Source organism: Photinus pyralis, unplaced genomic scaffold (genome assembly GCF_008802855.1).
Source record: "Photinus pyralis isolate 1611_PpyrPB1 unplaced genomic scaffold, Ppyr1.3 Ppyr1.4_LG7, whole genome shotgun sequence".
In the NCBI taxonomy this organism is placed as follows: Eukaryota; Metazoa; Arthropoda; class Insecta; order Coleoptera; family Lampyridae; genus Photinus; species Photinus pyralis.
Window position 1 is genome coordinate 9,807,431 of NW_022170738.1, and position 25,381 is coordinate 9,832,811.

Here is a 25,381-nt window from a genome sequence, read left to right on the forward strand (position 1 = left end):
TGAGGCCGCATTTCCGCACTATATACACTTGGGAATTGTACGGACGACAATTCACACAAACGATTTCAGGGCTCCTCGTCGGAGAGGACCAAAACCACCAACGCAGGGCCATATTCTAGTAGGACCTGGTAGTGGGCCAGCTCCTATTCGCAAAAAGAATGGGACTGGCGATGGCCAGGAAGCGCCGGCTCGAGAGTAAAACTTCGGGTGAAGCGGGTCCTGCGCCGACGTCAGGGACCAAACGTCTCAGATCGGGGGGGCCTGGCTCAGGATCACCTGAGAAGAAGCCTAGAAGTTCTGGAGCGCCTAAAGTTGCAGGTGCAGCACGAACCTATGGGCAAGTTGCTGCAGCGGGGCTCAGGGTGTTCATTGTTCCGGAACCGCACCCAGAGGTGGACATCACGGAGCCCCGTCTCAGTAGAGGTGCATTATGGCTGTATTAAATGCAGTTGTAGACGGAATGGAGGAGGGTGGGGCCCTTCCCCGGCCAGCAGGGTTCCGCCGGAATCCGCAGGGTGCCATTGTGGTCGAATACGAGAACCAATGTACCGTGCAAAGGACCATCTCTCTTATTAGGCGCTGGGATGGCGCGTCTCTGAAAGTTCAGAGGCACATCCCTAGGATAACTAAGGTGATGAATGTGTTAACGAGCTCCCAGTCACGGCCGCCCACTTGAAGCGCCTCCAGACGCACAATCCTGGTCTCAGGATGAGCCTGTAAAGGACGTTGTCCCGCAGGAAGGCGCCTGGTAGGGCCAGGGCCAGGTGCAGAGGACTATCCGTGTTTTAGAGGGACAGTCAACCGAACCCTAGGACTTGCATTTATGTAGATAGACGAATCCAGTTTTTTCTAATGGCTGATTTCTGTTTCAGGGCTCTCGTAGCTCTAAGACTTCGGCTGAAAGAACGGAGTAGGCGCTTGGTGGCCTTCTCTGAGATGGGCGGTCAACACATTCAGCCCATTTAAGAGTACAGGATCGGACGGGATATTCCCGGTTCTTCTGCAGAAGGGCCTAGAGCTGCTTTTACATTTGCTACACCTCTTTATAGCCTCCCGGGTTTTAGAGTGTATCTCAGAAATCTGGAGAAAGGCAGTTGTACCTAACTAAACCGGGTCGTACCAAATATGACATGGCGAAGAATTAAATGCACATCAGCATATCATCGTTTTTTTTCTAAATAGAGTGAAGAAAGCTGCTGAATGCTTTGGAATTGATGAGTCAATCGTAAGATAGATCCGCGCCATGTTCAAAAGTAGAGTCATTATACCCTCAATCGGGACGACGGAGATGAGCTTATCGGTTACTGTAGAGGACATCCGTAGGATGGAGTTTTATCTTCACTGTTATGGTGCCTGGTGCTAGACGGGCTCCTCCGCACCCTAAACGAGGACGGAGCGTTTAAACAAAGATATGCGGACGATCTCTAACTGGAAAGGCTCTGGGATAGGTGGATAGGTGTTGCAATAGCCATAGCCTTTGTTAACCTGTTAACATTTACGAATGGAAGGAAACCGGCCCTTGATGGGCTCAATCTTAGAGGACGTCAAATGAGCCTGACCTGACCTGGAAAGGGCACATTGAGCAGCAGCCGACAGGTTCCGATCGGCTACGGCCCTTGATTGCAGCCCGAATAAGTGAGACTAACAGCGTAAGCTTGATCTGGGTGCCAGCGCGTAGCAGGATAGGAGGCAACGAAAGGGCGAACGAGCTGGCTCGTGAAGGTAGTGGGGGAGTCCTCGTTGGGCCCGAACATACCCTACAAATTGATTCCTCGTTGTCAGGGGCAACAAGCAATCGGGCGCCTTTTCAACAGGGCTCCTTGGCAAATTCATTCGAGTCTTTTAAGTTTCTAAAACTGAATATAAGCTAGGAAGATCACCGGTGTCCTTACGGGGCACTGGTGGCCCACCTGCACAAACTTGGGCTTGTACGAAAGCCCACGTGCAGATTCTATGGCACCCCAGAGCATGTGGTCTGTCACTGTGACACAATGATCAAAGACAGGCTTCAGTTACTTGGCGACAGTTATCTGAAACCGGGGAGGGTGACGCAACAGGGTCCTATCCTTTATTGAGAGGAACGGGCTCTGAACCTAGTTGCGAAAGAAAGGGGGTAGGCGTGCCTAAGTGTTGCCTGGTCGGACCCCCCTTATGAATAGAATTGCTGTTTGTGTTGTGTACGGTTTTTTATACAGTATTTTCAAAATTATTTAATACTCATCTGACACTACCAAACAATAGTCATTATTGCCTGGGTCAACGAAATATATTATTATTATTTAAAAAAAAAGAATAAAATACCAAGGAAGAGGAGGAAGAATGGGATTCATATTTTGGAAGCCAGTTCTTGTGGATCCTTTCACGTTTCAGTTAAACATAATCTCCCTCTCCTCCTCCCCCACCTATGTAAATACATTTGGTTCTACGAAAATTACTGTCAGATAGATTTCACGGTAGCGTCAAAGCGCTTTACGCTTAAACCAAAATCACAAAGTCACAAATCGGTTTTTATTAGAAGTCATTGAAGAAAAAGTTGAAAATTCGAGGTAAAGTTGCGCCATAAGGAATCTAATATTTATCCGAACTGCGTCTGAATATTGAAAATCGCTTTCTATTTGTAACTCGAATCCACCCTAACGATATTCGCCCCAAGAAAATTGTCGAACTGAACATAGCAAACGCTTTTCTTTAACTCGATGCTGAAGATTTTCGTCCGGAAGATGTGTCTTGAATTTTCCATAAAGGTCTCAGGGTCGTTCCTCAAAGGCTTTATTTGTATACAATTATGTCATTCATTATACAAAGTGGCTAATACAGATGGACCCAAAGCACTGATGTGAAAACGGTTGGAGATATCGGTTTAAAAGTTTTAGGACTTAAATATGATGTGTTTGTGCATATTCTAGCATGAAAAGGAGATTTTTGTCCGGTATGGTTTTGACACCGGCGCCATTTTGTTTTTTTTTTAATGGCAACATAGGTCTTGCAACATCGTTGGATAGCTTATTTTACCTTCATTACGAGTATGCAATAGAAAAAATACGGTTACGCAAAAATTATTAAATGACTACTAATTTTAAACGAATATACGATTGAGTTGCAACTTAATTATGCAAATAATTCGCAAACTGTTTTGTAGATTGTTTATCGATTAACAATTCTAGAAATAGGATGTAAGTAATACAATTTTTAATAAACTAAAATTGATAAAAATGTAGTGGAACTCAAAAAAAGATAGCAATTCTTGTTGTATTATTCACAATTTGTTGTTAGTGCATTATTTTTAAATTACAGCATAAAGTAAAGCATTATTAGTTAACTTGATTATTCTCTAAAGTTGGAAAAAGGGGCGGCAATTTCATTTTGTCACGCAGGCGGCCAAGTGTCTAGGAACGGCCCTGAATGGTCTCATGAGGATTCCAGAATATTTTGTTCCCTTAAATTTCTCTACAACAGGGAGAGTTGCGCTCTGAATATTCGCCCCTAGAAAATTCTCTGCAAACGCTTTTGTGTAACTTCGACAATAGTTCCTTATTCCAGAATAGGTACCTCTAATTTGCGGGATAATTTGTCCCTTTAAATTTCTCTGCAGCAGAGCGACTCGCCCACTATATATTCTCGATCCGAATATTCATTGCAAACGGTTTTTGTTACTTCAGTCGTAAGGATTGCAAGAAAATGCACCTCCTTACACGTTCCTTTGAAAATTCGTCCATAGGGAAATTAGGATTATTTGCCCGAATATTACAAACGCTTATTTTTAACTGAACACTGAAGATTTCTAGAAGATACTACTGACATGCGTCTTAAGAAGGATTGCAGGCCGCAGGGTAACTTTCCCCTTTAAGTTTCTTCCTCAACATTCGTTGACAACGAGACTTATCGGAATAATCGCTCCACCCTTATAAAGCATACTACTCTTTTTAAATAGAAGCAAAAATAGAATTCAAAGGAGAAGTGCGGATTTTTGGTTCTGTAAGCCAAGAAGTATGAAACTCCTCTGCAACGGAGCAGTTTTGTTCTGATTTTTTTATGTAAAGCGATTTGCGAAACTACTGTAATTAATAAATGTTCATGAGCAGTTGACGGTGTTCCACAGGAGTTGAAGGGTGGTCCACTTTTATGCAATATCTTTATCGACGCGAATCGTGACAAATTCGCAGCCTCTACGTAAAAGAAATTAATAACCAGCGCGTGTCTTAAGAACATTCGTGAGCTCGCGCTCCAAAAAAGGTCACATTTTCTAAATTAAATCTAAACGTTGCATTCTAATTTAAGATACGATATGCGGACATGTATGTAGATCTTGATATCGGAACAGTAATAACCCCGAGGCTGCGAGTTGATGAACGACTGCGTGTATCAGAAAGGCGGAGGCAGCGAAGTGGAAAAGCTCTTCTGTATCATACCTAACTATCATGGTGAAGTGACTTGCTGCTGTCCAGGAAGCAATCTCGTACACCGAATTCAATTTTGATATATACGGCGGCGAAAGTCGTTTTTTATGTTACACATAATGTTTAATTCGGCTTATAACTGAAAGTGCAACCGCATTCCTGGCCCAGCTTGAGGTAGGCGTCGTTTTTCTGTACGGGCTTTACTTAATGATGATATAGTGGATGTTGTATTTAAAACATTGCTCTCAGGATCGCTTCTCAATGTTTGACTTTGATACTTATAAGTTGAAAAATGACACGATCCAAGATTTGGCACAATAGACAATCAGGCAAATAAGTAGAATAGGAGGGTCAATATGGTTCTACAAAATTGAGCCGTGGCGAAGGACTATATCGTTCATTTAAAAAAGAGTCAATCAGAGCTGGGCAGAATACTTTGAAAAAGTATTTGAATACTAAATAGTAAATACTTTACACAAATCAAAGGTATTTGAATACTAAATACTTTTAGGTCCAGCACAAGCGAATACTAGATACAGATACATTGAAAAGTATTCAAATACTTAAAAAAATAAGTATTCAAATACTTTAGAATGTATTCGAATACCTTCAAAGGTATTCGAATACTATAAAAAGTATTCTAATACTTTCAAAAGTATTCGAATACTTGTCACTCAAATATACTAAAAATTTAAACTAGTATATTAGATAAAAGGCTTAATAATACTTAAAAAATCAAGTTAGACTTTGTATGGGGTTAGCTTTTTTTATATTATTCTATTGTTATATACAAATTTAAGGGGAGTAAAAGCGTATTATTATTATTATTATATTATTATATAGGAGGTACGTACCAGGACCTTTCTTATACCAGTTATATCCTTAAGAATACATGTACCAATTTTCAAAGCGATCGTACGTCGTGCACATGATACGTACGCCTTTCTGAAATTAATCCTAGCGATTTTGGATCAGATCCATTTTTGACCATCCGTTTGTCCGTGTGCATGATAACTTGTTTAGAAACGTGCCATCGCTTTGAAAATTGGTACACATGGTTTTAAGGATATAAGAAAGGTCCCTATTATTTTTAAGTTACGTAGACTATCGAGTTCGGTATTCAGATGTATCGGATTTTTATATTTGATTATGTGACAATGGAAACTTTCCCTAAACATTTCTAAATTGTTCTCAAATATTTGAATAACTTAAAAGTACTGCCTTTTTTTGAGGCCGGAAAAAAAATTGTCTGAGATCGAGATCGATCGAGTGTCTATAATTTCAAACAGTTTGAAGATTGGGGTACTAGATCAAAAGTTACAGCCCTTTGAATTTTTTTTCGAAATTTGTTTTTTGTACATAACTTTTTATTGAGAGGTCTAACCGAAAACGTACGAATTGTTTTGGATTCTACGCACCAAAATTAATAAGAAAAAGTGTTTTCCCGAGAAATTTTGGTGTAGTCGATTTTTGGTAAAAAAGGAAGGTTATACACTGCCTTTTTTTTGGCCCAAGAAAAAAATTGTCTCAGATCGACCGGAAAAAAAAATTTTCTTATAGAATGTGGGCTGTAGAATCCATAATTTCAAACAGTTCCAAGATTGGGCTACTAGTTCAAAAGTTACAGCCCTTTGAATTTTCTTTCGAAATTGGTTCTACTCTATAACTTTTGATTGAGAAGTCTGATCGAAAAAGTACGAATTGTTTTGGATTCTACGCACCAAAATTAATAAAAAAAAGTGTTTTCCCGAGAAATTTTGGTGTAGTCGATTTTTGGTAAAAAAGGAAGGTTAGTATTCAAATACTTTGCGAAGTATTCGAATACTAAATATTTGTGAAAGTATTTGAGTTACAAAAACAAATACTGCTTCCATAAAAGTATTTAATTACAAAGTATTTGAATGCTTTAAAGGATTTGAATACTAAAAAGTATTTACAAAATCGAATACTGCCCAGCTCTGGAGTCAATGCACCCTCGGATTCTTTGCAGAGTGGCAAAGCGAAGCTGTGGAAATTGGTCCCTAGGCTATTGATTCACCCTAAAAAAATTCGAAATAATTCGCTCACGAGAATATGGGTCTCACAGAAAACTGTGCATCCCCTAAAAAGCTGGTTCAGAAAATTTCTCTTGGAGCGAGTTTCAGCGGGGATAACGAACTGTTGAGATGGAATTGGTCGCGGCGAGTCTTCCCCTTGAAGACGATAATTATGGAAAATCTATTTTGGACTTCCCAAAGTCTTCGGTATTTTTGAATGAATGAATATCCATCCACAATTATTGAAATGGGTTTGCAATATTGTAACTTTATCAAAGACTTATACAAACAACTTTCTATTTGATTCTAAACTTCCTGATTTCTTATCATCCTAATTACGCCAGCCGAAGATAAATGAACAACCTCAGTACCACTCTAGCTATGAAGTACCTCGTTGGACTGTTACTGCTGCTCGGTAAGTCACCTCTGAACCCAGTTTCGCCAACGTAACATACCTTTCCAGCATCCGCACGGGCTGTAGAGAATCATGGAAACAGCTTCGTGAAGGGCATCGCCAACGCAATTGAGGAAACGTGCAAGAGAAATGGTGGCGAGTTTAGCTACGATAACTTGGTGGTAAGTCAGCGACTTTTATTGGTTCTGGCCGAATCTCACCGGGAGATGTTACAGAAGTCGGTTGGGGAGATGAGTAATTTTACGAACACCCGGTTTAGTCTGCAGAAAATTAAGGACGAAGTGAAGAGGTCGCGCACTACCGGAGATTTGAATGAGGTCGTGGGGAAGTATTGCGATTTACGCGTTGCGCTGCTCGAGCGCGTCCATGCAATGATGGATGGATTTGCAAACTGCGTGGAGGTCGACAAAAGGAACGTCTTCACTCAGATTTGGAAGGTGACGGATGGGTTAGTCAACTTTGTTTGTGAAAGCGACGGGGAACGAATCGTTTGTAAGTACTTTGCTGGAAGTTAACCCTGTTTGCTAATTGTTTCCGAAGCTTACATCGTAGAAGATGGCTTTCAGTGCGTTAATGACAAATGGGTTCCTATGCAAAAGTGTGGGTCTGCTGCTGTCGATAAGTTTAGCGAGACATGGGACGCGTGTCGGTAATGCGCTTGTAGTTCCATTACAATATTGCGATTATTAATTGTATTTCGTAGCGGTTTCACAGAAGTTCAGCAGTGTGTCGTGAAGACAATGAGCAATTGTAGCAACAGTATTCCAGCAACAATCTTGGACGAGCTCCTTAATTTTCTGTACATTTCTCAATGTTCTAATTTAGCATAAGTATGGATTATTGAATAAAGTGCTCTCCAAACTTTGGTTTAATAAACAAAAATCAACTCTCACGGAAGCTACAAACCACAACAGTCGAATCAACACAAAGACAAAACCCTACTGGTGTAGTGACCCGCCAACCTGAAATGAAATCGAGCTTTCCCACACTACCAACTTTCTTTGTCATCCAACGAGAGTTTCAAGAAGCTTTTAGAGCAAACGCTCAAAATCTCCCAAAGAACATACCAAAAAATGCGAGCTCCTGGCACAAAAAAACCAAAACTATGAATCAAGAAGCTATAGGCAGAAATCTGTCATTGCAACTGAAATTATGAACAACCCTGAAGAATATCACTATGATTTTGAACAGCTCAGCATTTTACTTGGCCGACTTAAGGAGAAGGATCATGCGACCAAAGCTCTCAATCTCAATTTTTTAACGCTTTGTGGCGTAGTCACCTCTTTGGCCCTTCCAGAGCGTTCTGCGTCTTCGGTGGTCGTACGAGCACGCTTGAAATCTGCATACCATGGGAAAATGATTGTTTTCGACGGAGAATTTTTCCGGTAACATTTGCAAACCATTCCTGGGCTTGTACGGCACTTTTACTCATTAAATAGCATTGTTCTATTAAGACGCGAAACTCGTTTTGATTCATTTTATACAAATTCACAAAAGTAGCGTCACTTCAACCTCAATATCTCGAAAACTACTGAACGAAATGCTGGAAATTTTGAAACGTTTCTTTTGAAGGTTGGTACTACATAAAACAATAGCGCATTCGTAAAGTCACTAAATATAGAAAGTACCGCAATCCATTGGGCTCGTGTGTTAGAAAGAGAACGCATGATTTTTGCCCAAAAATGGCGGAAGTTACCAGATTCTAGTAACTTTAATGTTAGGGATTGTTCCACCTGTTTGGAGATATCTGTATATATTTTTATAAAACATGACAGTACTATGAAGCAGAGCTGGGCAGAATACTTTCAAAAAGTATTTGAATACTAAATACTTTTACGTCCAGCACAAGCGAATACTAGATACAGATACATTGAAAAGTATTCAAATACTTTAGAATGTATTCGAATACTTTCAAAGGTATTCGAATACTTTCAAAAGTATTCTAATACTATCAAAGGTATTCGAATACTATCAAAGGTATTCGAATACTATAAAAAGTATTCGAATTTCTTATAGAATGTGGCCTGTAGAATCCATAATTTCAAACAGTTCCAAGATTGGGCTACTGATTCAAAAGTTACAGCCCTTTGAATTTTCTTTCGAAATTGGTTTCTAGTCTATAACTTTTGATTGAGAAGTCTGATCGAAAAAGTACGAATTGGTTTGGATTCTACGCACCAAAATTAATAAGAAAAAGTGTTTTCCCGAGAAATTTTGGTGCAGTCGATTTTTGGTAAAAAAGGAAGGTTATACACTGCCTTTTTTTGAGGCCCGAAAAAAAAATGGTCTCAGATCGACCCGGAAAAAAAATTTTCTTATAGAATGTGGCCTGTAGAATCCATAATTTCAAACAGTTCCAAGATTGGGCTACTAGTTCAAAAGTACAGCCCTTTGAATTTTCTTTCGAATTTGGTTTCTAGTCAACTTTTTATTGAGAAGTCTGATCGAAAAAGTACGAATTGTTTTGGATTCTACGCACCAAAATTAATAAGAAAAAGTGTTTTCCCGAGAAATTTTGATGCAGTCGATTTTTGGTAAAAAAGGAAGGTTATACACTGCCTTTTTTTGAGCCCCGAAAAAAAAAATTGTCTCAGATCGACCCGGAAAAAAAATTTTCTTATAGAATGTGGCCTGTAGAATCCATAATTTCAAACAGTTCCAAGATTGGGCTACTATTTCAAAAGTTACAGCCCTTTGAATTTTTTTTCGAAATTTGTTTTTTGTCCATAACTTTTTATTGAGAGGTCTAATCGAAAACGTACGAATTGTTTTGGATTCTACGCACCAAAATTAATAAGAAAAAATTGTTTTCCTGAGAAATTTTGGTGTAGTCGATTTTTGGTAAAAAAGGAAGGTTATACACTGCCTTTTTGTGAGGCCCGAAAAAAAAATTGTCTCAGATCGACCGGGAAAAAACATTTTCTTATAGAATGTGGCCTGTAAAATCCATAATTTTAAACAGTTCCAAGTTTGGGCTACTAGTTCAAAAGTTACAGCCCTTTGAATTTTCTTTCGAAATTGGTTTCTAGTCTATAACTTTTGATTGAGAAGTCTGATCGAAAAAGTACGAATTGTTTTGGATTCTACGCACCAAAATTATTCGAATACTTCTCAATGTATCCAAATACTTTGCAAAGTATTCGAATACTAAATATTTGTGAAAGTATTTGAGTTACAAAAACAAATACTGCTTCCATAAAAGTATTTAGATTTTATTCGTCAATTTTTTTAAGTTGGCAGCAAATTTGCCCAAAAATGGCGGAAGATTGCGGTACTTTCTATATCTAGTGACTTTAGCGCATTCGATATTTCTGGCGCCATCTATTGGTTAGTCCCGGGACTTTTTCACCTATGTAGATACATTCAAAGAGTATCAGCTACAACCCCATTTTCTCCTGTGAGGCGTCCAGCGTATCCAAGGCAACGAAAGAGCCGACTTAGCCGCAAAAACTGGAACTAGACTCAATACAATCCGGAAGCAAAATTATTAATTTGAGCAACAATCAGACAACCCTGGGACTAATAATGGGAGCGGCACATTCTTCTCGAATGTCCCCAATACCACATTCATAGGCAGGCCCCGGGTTATAAATGGGCTATAGGGCGCGACTTTCGGAGGGGCGGCAAGATTTTCTGAATTATATTCTTTAATTTATTTTCATTTTAGATCTGGACTTGCCAATTTATAGCCCAAGGCGTTAAAACATAGCCCGGGCCCTGCCCATAAGTAGACATCTCACAAGATTTAAAAGCCATGATGAACAACCTCGTACAGAGTGATAAACCAGATTTAATAAACAAGCTAAAATTGAACCATGTGGAAACAATGAAAAACAAACTTGAATGAATGCCTAGGTCCGAAGCAAAAAAATCTAACCAAGTCAGACCAAACTGATCTACCAAATTAAATGTTGTTTTCGTTTCGTTTGCTTAGATTAAGCTAACTAAATAAGGCCAAAACCAAACTTTAGAAAATGATAACCCCAAATTAGTCTTTAGCCCACCGGCAACGCATAACTTATTAAGCAGGAAATTAGATAATCACTGAATCCTTGAGGTGTTTGAACTGGAACAGCCTTCGGCTTATTAAAATCAACTTGTGAACAAAACGAGAGCTCCCATAAATTTGGGAGCGTTAATGGACCAACAAACCTCTTCCTAACGCGCACCTGTCGCCTATTTAAAAAAAATACCAACGCTTAATGAGATAATTCTCGATATACAGTTACCGTAATTAGAATAATTGCGAAGAGAGCGTAATCCTTTTCTACGTTAAATACCACTGAAGGTTTATTAATCTTAGTCTTGTTCGTTTTGTTACCGGGAGTTGAAATAACGTGGACATAGCAGCGGTAGGTAGCGTATCCCTCATTAAAAACGCGTCAAAGATTTATGCGCTTCCTTCGATGTGGTAAACGTTAATTATCTTATTGAGGGTTTAATTATATAAGGACGAGGCCTCGTTGTTAGTATAAATAAACTCGAGAGATTCAAGATCAAGATCGAGTTCTGTGGAGATTTGTCAACGAACTGGAATGCTGTGCCACATGTTTCACATTTTATATCGTTTCCTCTATTAGAGTGTGACGTCAAGGGTAAACGGCAATATTTTACTGTTAGTGTAGTATACGCTTTTCTTGTCACCAAAAATAACGTTTTAGTTCTCGGGCTAACAGACCATCATATTTTATAGTATGCCTAAAATGGGACATTTATTTCAGCTTTCACAACTATTAACCATTAGATGGACACATCTTAAGAAAATAGACCGTAATTTTACGGGTAGAATTATGACCACAATCGTCATTTTTGGAATTCTTTCAAAATTTTGAAAGTATTTGTCTCAAAATGGCCTGTTTCTTCTTAATTGACCGACAGGTAAAGTAATCAGGTACTGCCACTGTCAAGGAAACTAAAATTGCCTGGCACAAAGGCATGGAAGTTAAAGCACTTTGACAATTTCGTAAAAACATTTTTGTTTCTCTGATTATGTCTAAAAGAAACCCTCTATTTTCGGCTTTCTCGTTTTTAAACTTTATAGTTGTTAAGGAAACTCGCTCTTACATTCATACTTTTCTTTTGTGGGGGGTTATAACTTTTGTAGTTATATATAAAGGTTTTCGGTTTTTTGAAATTTTTCTTTAGTAGAGAATATATAAATAAGTTTCGTATGAATTAAGTTCAAATTCATTTTCTTAATAGAAGAGAGCACAAGTTTCTAAATTCAGGGCTCGTAGGAACTTGAGACAAGTGACGCTCAAACAGTGTCTCCTGGTATCGATTACTTGGGAGAAATTCCCAATGAATGACGAATCACTCACATCTAAATCTTATTAGAATGAAAAGTGCGTTCCTTAGAAAAATGCTTGTTCATATGGGAAAATTTAATCACTGATAAAACGTATTTAGTATGTTTTTTTTCTATTTCAGCAAATTATATTAATACCGTTGGTCCTTCCAACCGAATACTCTCCCATTTCGCCAGCTTTTAACCGTTGCTTTATAGAAAATGAAATGCTGCATTGCTCAACTGAACAGTCGTCGTAATTTTAAAGACAGTTCTAAATGTAAGTACTCACCGCGGTCTTATTTTTACTACTTATTTCAAAAGCTCGCTGTATGCTCGGCTTCCCCAAGTACCAGTCCTCCTTAGGATTATAATCCTTTAGAAACTCGACGAGTCGAGGCACATTAACGTAATTATCATCGTCGAAATGACAAAACCACCTGAAACGAAAAGAATACAGAAATATTAATTCGACATTCATGACGGACGACACAAAGTTAAATCTTTTCAGCTTCGATAATTTACATCCAATTTACATTCTACGATCGTTCGGTTTATGGTAATTATGAGTGCCTCTCGTTTAAATGAAACATCAAGTTTGGACGCGCACCAATTTCGATACGTGATTGACGAACGATTTTTCGATATTGTCACCTCTGCAGGCGTTTGCCTCACATACACATTCGCACGTAAAAGAAAGAATAGAAAAAAAAGCACTCTACCGGAATTTCAATTAACTAAAAGCCACCTGGGTTTTCTGGTGTGGCACGAGAAAAATATTTTCATAGCAAAATGTGCGATATTGAGATGCTTGCTGTCGTTTAATCACGTTGAAGAGCATGTTGGATTATGAAATGAATGAGATTTATAGAGATACACCCCCATCTCTTTATTAAGTATATTCATAATACTAGATTATACCTACACGTGTTAGATAAAATCTGTGTGCGTAAGTTCAGATTGGATTAGTTTGGTATTAGAGCACATTTGGGCAAAGAGTACGCCATGACAAGGCTGATTTTCCCTAGTGCAGACAGTTCACACCCCTCACTGAAATAAAAATTTCGGTTTAATCTCCTCAACACCAAACACAAAAGCAAATGGGGGTGTTAACTTGATGTCATATTGTGTTTCAAACATTTTGGTTGGTGGGTGGTCAAAATTGTTAAACGAACATTAAATTTGGGTGTTCCAGTGAGACCGCTAAATAACCATTGCAGGAAATGGGGTTAATCGCAAATCATTTAAAGACAATCAATGATTATTGGACGCCACCTTCCGCTCCCTCATCCAGTATCTCACTCCTACAGCCCCCTCTTATCATTTCCACCTCAGTACAGTTCCATAACATGTGTTCTAGGTGCTCTTCTTCCTCTTCGCATACACCCTACATTTTCTTTCCTCTTCTTGTTTCCATTTTTCTTTTCCTCTTTCTTCATTTCCGCATCTGAATCTCGATATTGTTTGTAATATTTTTTCTTCCTTCTCACAAATATTTTGGGAACCACTCCCTTATTTGGTCTTTATAAGTACTGCTGCCGCGAGCGCTCTCTATCTTCACTCTCTTTGCATCCACATCCTTTTTTGCTACCCGTTTTCCGTCTTTTCTCCTGCTCCGCTCCTCATTTCGTAATATTTTCCCCTTCCCACCTTCATTTTGCGTCCATCCTCGTTGTCAAGCATTCGTTCACCAACTCTCTTTCTCTATCGCCCCTTTCTTCGAATCCTACCCCCTTAAGTCCCGACGCTATCCTTATCTTTTCCATGGTAGTTTCTTCCTCCACAATTTGATGTCCTTCCGTTTAACCCGAATACCCATTTACAATATCTTTGCACTTCCTCTAGTTCCTCCCACTCCTTCCACCCTCATGTGTCCCTTCCGTTGTAAAAACATGCTCACTCCGATTCCCCACACCTATTTCATCGCCACCACCCCCATTTTCCATAATTTTCATATCTGTGCGTTTTCCCAATTATTTTTTTTGCATGTGGTACCCTATATATTTCAATGCGTTTACCTCCTCTATTCTTTCCTCTCTCCACTTCCATCTCCCTTCTCCTTCCACCCCGTTCCCAAATCTCATCATCTTCGCTTTTCTACATTTAGCTCCATTCCTTTCCATTTTGCCGGCCATTTCCTTCACCTGTTCCTCCCTTTTTTTCCAATGCCTTTTCCACCAATCTGTGTAATCCGTCATTCCGCGAAAAGCCTGACATTTAGTGAAACGCTGGCAATATCACGTGTGGGGTAATTTCCTTTTCCCTTCTAGATCAATAAGAGATACCATTGGTCGATCTCGAGGAGCAAGGGAACCCAATCGCTTAGCCCTAGAAAGTACAATGTGCCACATTTTCACTAAATGATTAAGCGTTTCGTGAAATGAAGGATTTCGCTAAAAGACATATAAATAGGCAGTCGATCGTTCTCCTCCCTTTTCTGAAGCCCATTTGTGTTTCCTCCTCTACCCTTCCATTTCTCTTTCTCTTCTTTTGTCGTCATTACATAGATTCTATACGCCCTGGTCATTATAGTGTTTCCCCTAGTTTCCCACACAATCTCCTTTAAAGATCAGCCCCTCCCTTGCTTTCTTCGGATTAACGCCCCCCCCCCTCCTTATATTTTCTTGTTTACTAGATTTCTTAACCTTTCCTGAACCCTATCCATTGCCTCATTAGCTATCTGCATCTTTCCCTGCCGCTTTCCCTTTCTGCAATCTTTTTGATTGTTAGATCTCATCTCCTTCAACCTCTACTCTTCCATTAACTCCTCTTTCTTCCGCTTTCCACAGTAGCTTCACAAAATGTTTCCGTTCCTCTAATTGTATTCTGTTCTATTTTTCTCACCCTTATTTCCATGAATTGCTCTTCGTAGTCTTTCTGTTTCGTCATCTTTCTTTTACATTTTCTTGAGTATTTTTTCTCTCCTCTCACCCGTCTATTTGCCCTCTTCTTTCATTCTCCATCTGTTCTCTATATCTATTTCGCTCTTCTGTGCACGGTGCCCCACCGCTTCTTTCTTTTTTCTCTCTTCTCCTTCGCTATTTTAATGTTCTTTATTTCTTGATTTTCTTATCTTTTAGACTCCATCGGTTGATGATCTGATTTTATCCTTGTTCCTATCTTTAAATTCGTCTATTTATTCCAGTCTTTTTTATTTACACTTTTCTGATAATTCCAGTAATACTTCACCCCTTTGTTGTACTATTTATCTCTTTATTTTCTATCTTGTGTTCCTCTTCCCATCTCTACCCATTTTCTTTTAATTCTTGTTCTGAGGTTAAAATCTGCCCGCAACTATTAACCCCTCCTCCTTCGGTTAATCCAGTTCAGAGCGACAATTAGTGTCCAGTAGTTTTTTTTGGAAATTATCCTCGAAATTATCATTTTGCACCAGTGGAAAAGTAAAATTCCAATTTGGAATTATAATCTAAAAAGTGCGTTTTAATTTTCACTACCCTTAGCGAAATCCGTGTGTAGTCATCGCGCACATTAGTTAGTCAAAAGAAGTGTCATTTGTCAATAAGGATTAAGCCGTTTAAAAGCTTGAAATCAATTCAGTTAGATAAATATACTGTCCGTATTGATAAACCACGTGCTATTCAGTAAATTCCCCAAACATTTTTACCGTGCTCTAAGCAGTGCCACAACGTATAAGAGATATATTCTACTTTCCCGTGTAAAGTGAAATTGCGACAAAGGAAACTGTCAGCAAAGTTATCCGTTAATTTTGTTTTTGGATTTGGCGCATATTTTGAAACACAGGGTGTCCCTAAAAATTGTGACAGAAAAGATGTTTCTCCTTAAATAGAAATATCCTTACATTATTGCATTTTTGGAGTCTCCAAAAAATTCTAGGCACGTTTCATGTAAGTGTTATACCTATCATCAACTGTTATTAGTGGTTCAAAAGAAATTAATAAACAATATATTTCAAAATCAAACAGAACCGAAAAATATGCGAAAATCAAGGTTTTCTGTCTAAGATACTTACAAAAAAGGGGGATAATTAATGGCAAACCAAGCACGGGTTTTAATTATGTAATTAATTAGTGGTAACAGAAACTTTGTTAAATTTAGACATTTTTTATGTGTTACTGTAAAATGTTGGTTATTAACACTAGGGTTGTTTTCTACTGCCAGCATCAGTCGAATGAAGTACATAATACGTTTACGAGATGATTTGAATGAAATAAATATTCATTGTATTCCGACTCTCAATTGATTCACTACACGAAACTTTGTTATATCGTATATAGAGACGTTGACACTCCAAAATGGAAACTTGACTAAACAGGATGCTTATTCGATTGTAAATTCGCACAGCTCTATTTCAGTATGCAGAGTGACATCATTAAAATTGTCAATTTGAGCCGTTGCTGCAGATATTCAAATTGGACTAATTAAATGCTTCCTATTTGCATACTTGTCACACGTATCTTATATGTATACGCCGTCGTATTAATGAACCACTTTGCAATGCAATTCGCCGCCTTTTTTCGCAAATATCTCACCAAATTGGAGATGAATTGAATGAAATCCTGTTCGTAAATGCGTAGGTTTTTTTTTGGAAATAATTAAAGAAGCAACCATGCGGTGCGTCCCCGTCGTAAATTAAAAGAAAAAATTGATTAACTGCCGATCATCGAATAAACCCGAACATAATTAATGGCGATACTTGCACTGTACAGACTTCACGTTACCAATTAGTTAAGAGAATTGCACAGCGTGCGACAAATTATCATATTTTCTCGACCGTACATAAAAATTTATAACGTCTGGAAACCGAGGTCCGTTTTGTATGTATTTAATCGACACCTTCGCGGCGAGCCTTTTCAAAAAATCTCCACCGGTTTAACGATCATCCATCAAACTAGTTCTCTTGGGTAATTAAATTTTATAAAATTTAAATAAATCCACTGGATCTAGTTTGGTTTTTTTAATTATCGATTTAATGGACTCGCAGATCTACTTACAGTTATAAGAGGGCATTAAAATTCTTCTAATTCTAAATCGTGCCATTAAGTATCTAAAGTGGTACGAAAAAAAATTAACTTAAGACTATGTCGTGATTTGCATTTTTTAACTAATTTATAGGGCGATTAAACGAGTCTTGATGGATACACGCGCTATTTTAAAATCGCTTGTGTAACGGGAAGAACGCCCTCGAAAATATCAATGATAACTTATGCCGAACTCGCCTCCGATTTTTATGAATTTTTGTTGATTCGTAGTTTTTACTTCTTCATTTAGAGCAAATGAAAACTACAACAAGTTAAAAAGTAATCGTAAACGATTTACATAAAGCGCATTTCCACTTGCATTCATTTCCCATTTGTAAGATACAACTTCTGTTAAAACCGTAAAAATCCGGCCACAATTTTGAAAGATAGTGTTGCACATGAGCAATCCATTTTTGACGTGCTATTTCAATTTCAGTTTATAAGAAGAATTTCATTTGAATGCTTTTCTAAATAAGAAAGTTGGAACTGCGCATGCGCAAACCTAAATTTTCAAACTGGCGCTAGATTTTCCTTTATTCCAAGTGCCTATGTATCAAATTTCGTTTAAATTCTTCCATAAATAAAAAAGTTAGCACTGCGCATGCGCAAAACCAAATTTTGATATTGGCGTTAGATTTTCATTTATTCCAAGTGCCTATGTATCAAATTTCATTCAAATACTTTTCTAAGAAAAAAAGTTTGCAATTCGGTTTATAAATGGTCGAGATGCGAAAAGGGCACTGTGAATTTTGAATCGATTCGACTCAACTTTTGGCATTGGGTATTATATGGCTAAATCTATGCCCATATTGAATTTCATGCAATTCAGTTCATAACTAACGGAGATGTAAAAGCGATCGGACATTTCTAAACAAAGTTACCGTTCACACAGACAGATAGAGGGACAGACAGGCAAAGGAACAGACGGACAGACCAACAGACAGACGACAGACAACAATACAAAATTATAAATGATCTCTAGGATCGTTAAAAAATGGCAAAAGTGTAAAATTATAGAACATGTAAAAAACGGTTTGTTGGTTTTTTTACAATAACTTTTTTAGCAATAAACGGAGAAAAAATTCCTTCCTTGGTGCAAGCCTCGACACCATAACAAACCAAATAGCGAAAAAAGTAGAACAATAGCTCTTAAGATAAATAACTAGTAACGTCGCAAAACGAGCGGACCGACGGACGGGCGGACAAAGTGGCGACAATAGCGCATTTTTTTTTGTGGAAATGCGCTAAAAACATGTACGAATTAAAAGGAAGGAAATATGCGTAAGACCTCCATGAAAGAGAGTGGATCTTTAATTTTTGGTTCTTTTAACCGCACCATCAACATTAAAATCATTGAATTTGTTCGTAATATCCAATTTAGACTATTTCGTTTGTTGGCTTAAAAATGTTTTAGGTACCCCTGCGGCTCGGTATGGCTTAAATCGAATTTCCTTTACCGCTTTTTACAATTCGGGGATACTTTCTTTACGTCCCAAGGCAACTGTGATATTTACAAAGAGCAAATTAATTTTTTTCGTAGTTTGCTTCTTAATTTAACACACGTTAATACACAGTTTGTTTAATTAACGTCTCGTACGGAAACTGAGAAAAAAAAAAGAAATGAAGCAATTTACAACCTGTTAATAAACCGTTTGTAATTACACAAGCGTGGTTGGTTCTGCAGTAATTTAATCGCCCATTAAAAATCCCCAAAAGAAATTTTAAACGTTCATTAGATCAAATTGCAGCGCATTACGCACCTGTTTTCGTGTCAGCGATCCCCCATTATAATGATGAAAAAAGAGCACAATCTTTGTAAAGAATTCGTCCGTAATTACTTTTAGTTTTTAATTAAACTTATTGGTCCGACGACGGGGCGAAGGGGAATCATTGTCAGTTTGTCCCAGTTGCTTCAATTTTCATTAGCATGTAGTTGGCGCATTTCAATTTCTGACACTAATTAAGTACATTAATTAAGACATCCAGTGGTTCATCATTCTGAAGTTCGTTGCGTAAATGATGCGAAACAAGATGCGCTAATTACCCTTGTAAATGGCGGATATGCAAGTTTAAGTGCTTTTAATTAACGCACTAGAAAATTGGGACGAAAGGGGTATGAACCGGGAAATATTTTTCAGCTTCAATTCAGGTACGTTTGTAAAGAGCGATGAATTATATTGCTTCAAAAAATTCTATGTGGCCCTTCTTCCTTCAAAAGTGACGTATTGAGATACGCACACAAAATTTGAAAACTAAATTAATCAAGGTGGTTAGAAATGTATTTTCTACACAAATTAGTCTCACTAGTGATTCTTCCACAGATTCGCTTTTACATACCTGGCGATCTTTAATTTCCAGAGTTATAACTTTTCGAATACATCAAACATCTTCGTGTCCTCTGATCGATTGTGTTAAAAGGAGCCGCCAGCAACCCTCTTACAGCGCTTTACACAGCAATTCTGAATCCATACAAATCATTGTAAAATTTCGGACAATTCTGTATTTAATCTAAACGTCAAAAATAGCAACCTTAGATTCTGACGTCGCGTCGCGGTGGTTTGCATAGAAACAGCATCGTCATATGTTCTGAACATCATTTTATATCGTACTCCGCGTCCCATTTAAAATAAGAACTTTATCTACCCTTGCGGTTAAAGTGATCACTTTATTCTACCCTTACGGTTAAAGAGCGGCTTGGTCTACTCATTCAAACCCATTAAAATATCAATTTAACATCTGCTTTGAAATAGAAAATTATAATTAACAGGTAACACAATTTATTTAACCCTATGCCTTTCCAGAATATGACGGACTGTCCTTGTCAATATCCATGTCGCCTTAGCGACTGCGTTTAAATGACGTGGGGCCCGTGGGGGCATTATTTTTTCTGGCGAATGTATTGAAAGGGCCTATTAGCAGCCCTTTAATAGTGCTTAAAAAAGTAATCCCTTCAAATTCTGAAATTACCTCATTTTTAAGAGACTTGGCAGTTACATGATCAGTAGTTTTTGATATCGTGGGTTGTCTCTGATCGATTGGGCTTAAATGATCCACCAGCAACCCTTAAATTGCGCTTAAAAAATTAAATCTCTTCTCATTTTGAAATGATGTAATTTTTAAAAGAATTGACGCTGTTCTGGTACATTAATTTTATTTTCTTTGATGTTCGAAGGATCTACAAGCAGCCTTAAAATTACGCTTAGAAATGAGACCTTTCCCGTTTTAATACACAATTACAGGACTCCGAAAATAATTTAAGAAAATAAGTTTAGGTTTTTAACGATCATCAATCACGATTACCGTAGATGGAGCGTGAATGACACTAAACTCGAAAATTGGTTCAATTTAATATTGTTTTTACTTGACAAGGTTTACACGGGAAAACTTTAATTTAATCGTCGTTTTTCGCTTTAAAAACCGCGTATCGAATTTTTAAGAAGGTTTGTTTCGACACTTTGGCACGTAGAGACTTCTTTTTGCGGTCCATGTAACACTGAGATTTTTCGCGTGAAATTCCTAGTTACATACACCAATTTAATCACAATTTAATTGGCGTGGTGGTCGAGATCTGTTCCAGTTTGAGAATTATAAGAGAAAGTAATTAATTATTCATTAATTCTGAGTTATTACTCGATTATTGTGTACGTTGGGATAGCGCTCCAAAATATTCAATACGAGGGCGCGAGGGGACATTTTTGTGTAATCTACCGATAGTAACTATAGACTATAAAGCTCTAAGAAAAAAATTTTGAATTCTAAGAAAAAATTTTGAGAAACCGTTTCAATTAGTTTTGAGGAGCATAGTTTCGAAGAAGATCAAAAAGTTTAATTTTTTAAAGAGCTGGAGGCAGTTTCAGAAAGTTTCATAAACGTTTCACATTTCAAAGAATTTCGGAGACTTTAAAGAGTCTGGGAGAGTTAAGAACTATATTTAGAACGCTTTATGGAGTGCTTCAAAGTCTCTAATGCAGTTTTGAAAGGTTGGCTTAAAAGGTTTGGAAGAAGCATTAGAATTTCATAGTTTCAAAGACTGTTCGAAGGTTTCATAGCGATTCAAAAGTTTTATTAAAAAGACCCCAAAGATCTTCAAAATGTCCCGTGCAATTATGGCAAATTGAGGACCCCAATCCTCAAGTGTGAAAGTTGCAGCTTTTAAAGCCCAATATATTTGTTTCTTTGGCAGATAATAACCAGCAACCCTCTAAGGGACCCTTAAAGATAAAATCCCTCCAATTTCGAAATTGCGTTATTTTTTTTTTGAAAACTCGCTGTTACATGTATAACAATCCCTCGGGGTTGTAACTGATACCACATTTTTTTGTTCCTTTGATAGATTGTGTTTAAATAATTTACCAGTAACATCCCCTAAAAATAAAATCCCTTACCATTTTAAAATTACGTTATTACCACCCGCACGTTAGTAAGGGAGGTATTGCATTGTGGTAAAAAATGACCCCTCCACTTTTAGACGGAAATACTCGTTTTGAAGCACTAGGAATCCGAATCAAACAAAATCTCGATGATGTCTATCTGTATTGTCGGTCTGTCTGTCTGTCTGTCTGTACTCTTACTTCAGGGGAAACGGCTGAACCGATTGGAACCAATTTGGTACACATCTTCTTAGACATAAAAGGGCAGAATCGCTCATGCGCAGATGTGTGAGTGGTATCTGTGCTAGCCACAGCACCTTTATTAAAGTATTTTCGACCATTGTTTTATACAAAAAAATAAGACACAAGAATCTGGAATTAATTGTTCAAATTGTAATGGATAAACACAAAAACTATATGTAATTTGAACTATCAAACTGAAGGTTGGACTTCTTTGTATCCTATGTATTATTGGAGACTTCTTTTACCCGTAACGTAAAACGTAATTAGTATTTAAGCAGGCCGTTATTCTATTAGGGAACTGCCACACGCATCTATTCAAAGGAAGCTCTAGAGCTAGACATATAATGCAATAAGGATATGCGGGCGCATTTAATCTCCCGAATAAATCTCGAACGCTTTAGAAAAACGGTGGTGGTGCTTTGACTGTGTATTAATTTTTAAACCTTTTGGAGCTTTAATCTTTTTACGAGACGGCATTGTCCACAGGTGCTCGACGGTATTACCAAGTATGATTTATAGGCATACACACAGAGACGTCAAATTTAAATTCTTCCATTGGATTGCGCGAGCGCCCACAAAAGCGTCGAAAATTAATGATTATTTAAATAATTACCGTTTTTAATCGCCTGATATTTACTCTGTGACAAGCCCAAGATTAATTAAAGCGAAAATGCGCAAACCCCAGGCTTCTAATTCAGATCTAGCATCATTTCGAATAAGATTAATCACCGTCACAATCAAAATCGTAAATAATTTTGACAACAATTCCTATTACTTATTGAAAATCAATCATGCCGTCGAGGCATTTATTATACACGACGAACGTTAACAAGCGTGTCCATTAAAAATACGGTTTTTTTTTATATGTTCGTTTTGAAAAGGAAAACCGACGCTATATTCAATTAACGTATAGGACGGACTTAAAGGCTGGTGACGTGTGGCGGAAATTGTGTCGTGCGCTCCGGAAATGTGCAACGTGAAAAGTTGCGAAATGCGGTTTTATAGAAAACGCGTGAAAGGGCGAACAATTAATTCCATCTCATTCAATTCAGCTGATTACGTTTACATTAAACCGCAATTTAGTTGAAACTTCATCAGCATCAAATGGTCTGAGAGCTTTTTTGAAATTTATTCAATTGTTTCTAAATACGCATGATGACCACCGGACATCGAGCGTCAATTGTTAACCTCTCAGCACCTACAATACAAATCCAACCCGAACGCTTTCAGTTTCAATTATAATGTTAATTAAAAGTTCAAATTTCTTAGTTATCTGCGACTTAAAACTATTAGAATACTTTAGAAACTGTGGCAGCTTTTTGAGTATGAGCTAGCACCGTATCCCTTTCCCTTGTTAATTGAAGAAGGAAGCACGAGAGCTAGAAATCTGCATTCTATTCACCATTTACACCGCTCACTAAAAATATCATCCCAGGCAACAGAGCGTTCACAGTGATCGAGTGGTTACCACCTCTTGAACAAGGATATAACAGTTGGTAGAGTTGGCGCTCCGTCGCCGGATAAACGGCCAACTAGCTCAGAGTTAAACACGAAAATACAAGCTGTTACAGCGGTAGTTCGTTCTGGGAATTTGATCTTCGTTCTTCGTTGCACTTACCAATGGCCGAGCGCCACTCAATATCTATCTGTCTGTCCGTATGAAATTGAGAAGATACGAGGGTAGTAATAACAATACAAATCAAATGAGGTAACCAAAGAAACACTGGTTTATTCAAACAAATAATGGCAAAAATAAAAGTTCTCTGCACAAATACACCCCTAACTTACCTTACACAAAAATCCTAGTAACTTCAATGTACAATTGAAATTCCCCAGTGTAACAACCTCGCAAATGGCGGTACTTACGATAAAGAAGAAAACGCGCAATTATATCCTCCTACGGAGTTAAAAGCGGATCCGTTTACTAATTACTCCAGAATCCCCAATTTAATAAATCCAATTTCCAGAGATTAATAAAATATGGATGATGGTAATTAAAATTCCACGCGTTCCCACTAACGCTTCAGCTGTTAATTAAAATGGCTCGCCTCACAAAATGAAAGAAGTGGACAATCTGACCAAAATCTCATCGTTCCCGAGTATTTACTGGGGAGGATGCTGACTTACTGCTTAATCTCTGAACAGAAGGGCGACTGAGGTGGATCAGAATGTACCCAATATCCAGCAAATTCCTTCATTTTTCTGGCAAGGTAAGGTGCTTCCAGAAACAAGTTAAAAACGTGGCCACTCGCGACATTTTCCCCCACCGAATCAGTGATAACTCGGGGAGAAAGTGACTAATCTTCAATAGTTTTCTGGTGGGGCTCTAGTAGTGGTACAGACGGACAAAGTGGGAACAATAGCGTTCATTTTTTTTGGGGGGTTATTAACGTATTTTGTTCTGGAAAACGAAGCAGCACTCTTGTCGCGTATAATTCGTAAGGGTAATTATTATTAATATAATTTATAACTGTTCATAGGTTCTTCTCGTGTATAGGGCGTTGGCTTAATTTTAAAACACAGGTCGTTTATAATAACCGCGTACGTTTCCTTCTAGCGATTTTCTCGGTGGCAGGCAGTAGGCGTTTATAATATATGTATTATGGTATAATTATTTCTGAGTGTGTATTCTGCTACGATCGCTTCAAACTTAATTTACGGTCATTCAATTTTATAATAAGATCACAGGAAGTCTTCTCTAATACGAATCTTAATCGTACAAAAAAAGGAGAGAGTAGTAATCACGCTGGCGTATAATCGCCGTACATGGAAGCGATCAATCCTATAATTAATCTCGAAGTAATTCGAAATAAAACTGGATGGTCGAGGAAATCGATGGATGCTGGACGAATCGTCAAACTAATAAGAACGTTCGTCGTTATGGCTGCGCTCCATTACTTCGATTTTAATTGAAATTTTATTTGCCAATGTACTTGCATAATTTAATTAGCATTTTGGCTACACTTCCATTAAATCAGTCAATGCCATTACGTAATTGCCCATTCAGAAATGTAATCCCATTACTATTAATAATGCGACCTAACTCACTTTGTACATTATCAAATCTTCGCAATGAATGTCAGAATAGAAAATAGTATATCACGTCATAACGTTGTAATAGTGAGTATTGCAGGTGAGTAGAAAAATTGCGGACGATGCAGCCACTGAAAACAATTACACCACTTCGAGTACCTACTTCACGTCCAAAAAACTCGATTCAGGCCTTCCACCAAACAATTCTATTGAATTTCACAAAATACTCCCCAGCACAGTTTATTTTTTCATGTTGCTCTTTTTTTTCGACAATTTGCATATTTAGTGATTGATACTAAATTTATACTGATCTTTTTGCTGTTATTGCTTCTTATTGCTTCCAAAAATGGTAGAAAAATCCAAATTGAAAGTACACCTAAAAGCAGAGCTGGGCAGAATACTTTCAAAAAGTATTTGAATACTAAATAGTAAATACTTTACACAAATCAAAGGTATTTGAATACTAAATACTTTTACGTTCAGCACAAGCGAATACTAGATACAGATACATAGAAAAGTATTCAAATACTTTAAAAAATAAGTATTCAAATACTTTAGAATGTATTCGAATACTTTCAAAAGTATTCTAATACTATCAAA

At 37.7% G+C, this 25,381-nt stretch overlaps 2 protein-coding genes across 2 annotated transcripts in view; one reads left to right on the plus strand and one right to left on the minus strand.

Annotated features, from left to right (window-relative positions):
* Nucleotides 1-25,381, minus strand: part of LOC116176682 (fringe glycosyltransferase-like) — an 81,073-nt gene that overhangs the window by 36,356 nt on the left and 19,336 nt on the right. Inside the window, exon 5 of the mRNA XM_031495412.1 lies at nucleotides 12,428-12,575. Coding sequence (XP_031351272.1) covers nucleotides 12,428-12,575 — 148 coding nt within the window. The remainder of the gene's footprint in view (nucleotides 1-12,427; nucleotides 12,576-25,381) is intronic.
* LOC116176687 (27 kDa hemolymph glycoprotein-like) lies at nucleotides 6,297-7,710 on the plus strand. The gene is made up of 5 exons (XM_031495420.1): nucleotides 6,297-6,848; nucleotides 6,897-7,009; nucleotides 7,064-7,340; nucleotides 7,389-7,497; nucleotides 7,552-7,710. Exons 1-5 carry the CDS (start codon nucleotides 6,788-6,790, stop codon nucleotides 7,676-7,678), a joined length of 687 nt encoding a protein of 228 aa, XP_031351280.1. The 5' UTR covers nucleotides 6,297-6,787; the 3' UTR covers nucleotides 7,679-7,710.

Bases quoted from the DNA above. Each gene is read 5' to 3' on its own strand.
- LOC116176687 (XM_031495420.1), top strand. From the start codon at position 6,788: ATGAACAACCTCAGTACCACTCTAGCTATGAAGTACCTCGTTGGACTG. The intron at 6,849-6,896 runs GTAAGTCACCTC...ATACCTTTCCAG, and splicing joins TGGACTGTTACTGCTGCTCG to CATCCGCACGGGCTGTAGAG. The intron at 7,010-7,063 runs GTAAGTCAGCGA...GAGATGTTACAG, and splicing joins TTAGCTACGATAACTTGGTG to AAGTCGGTTGGGGAGATGAG.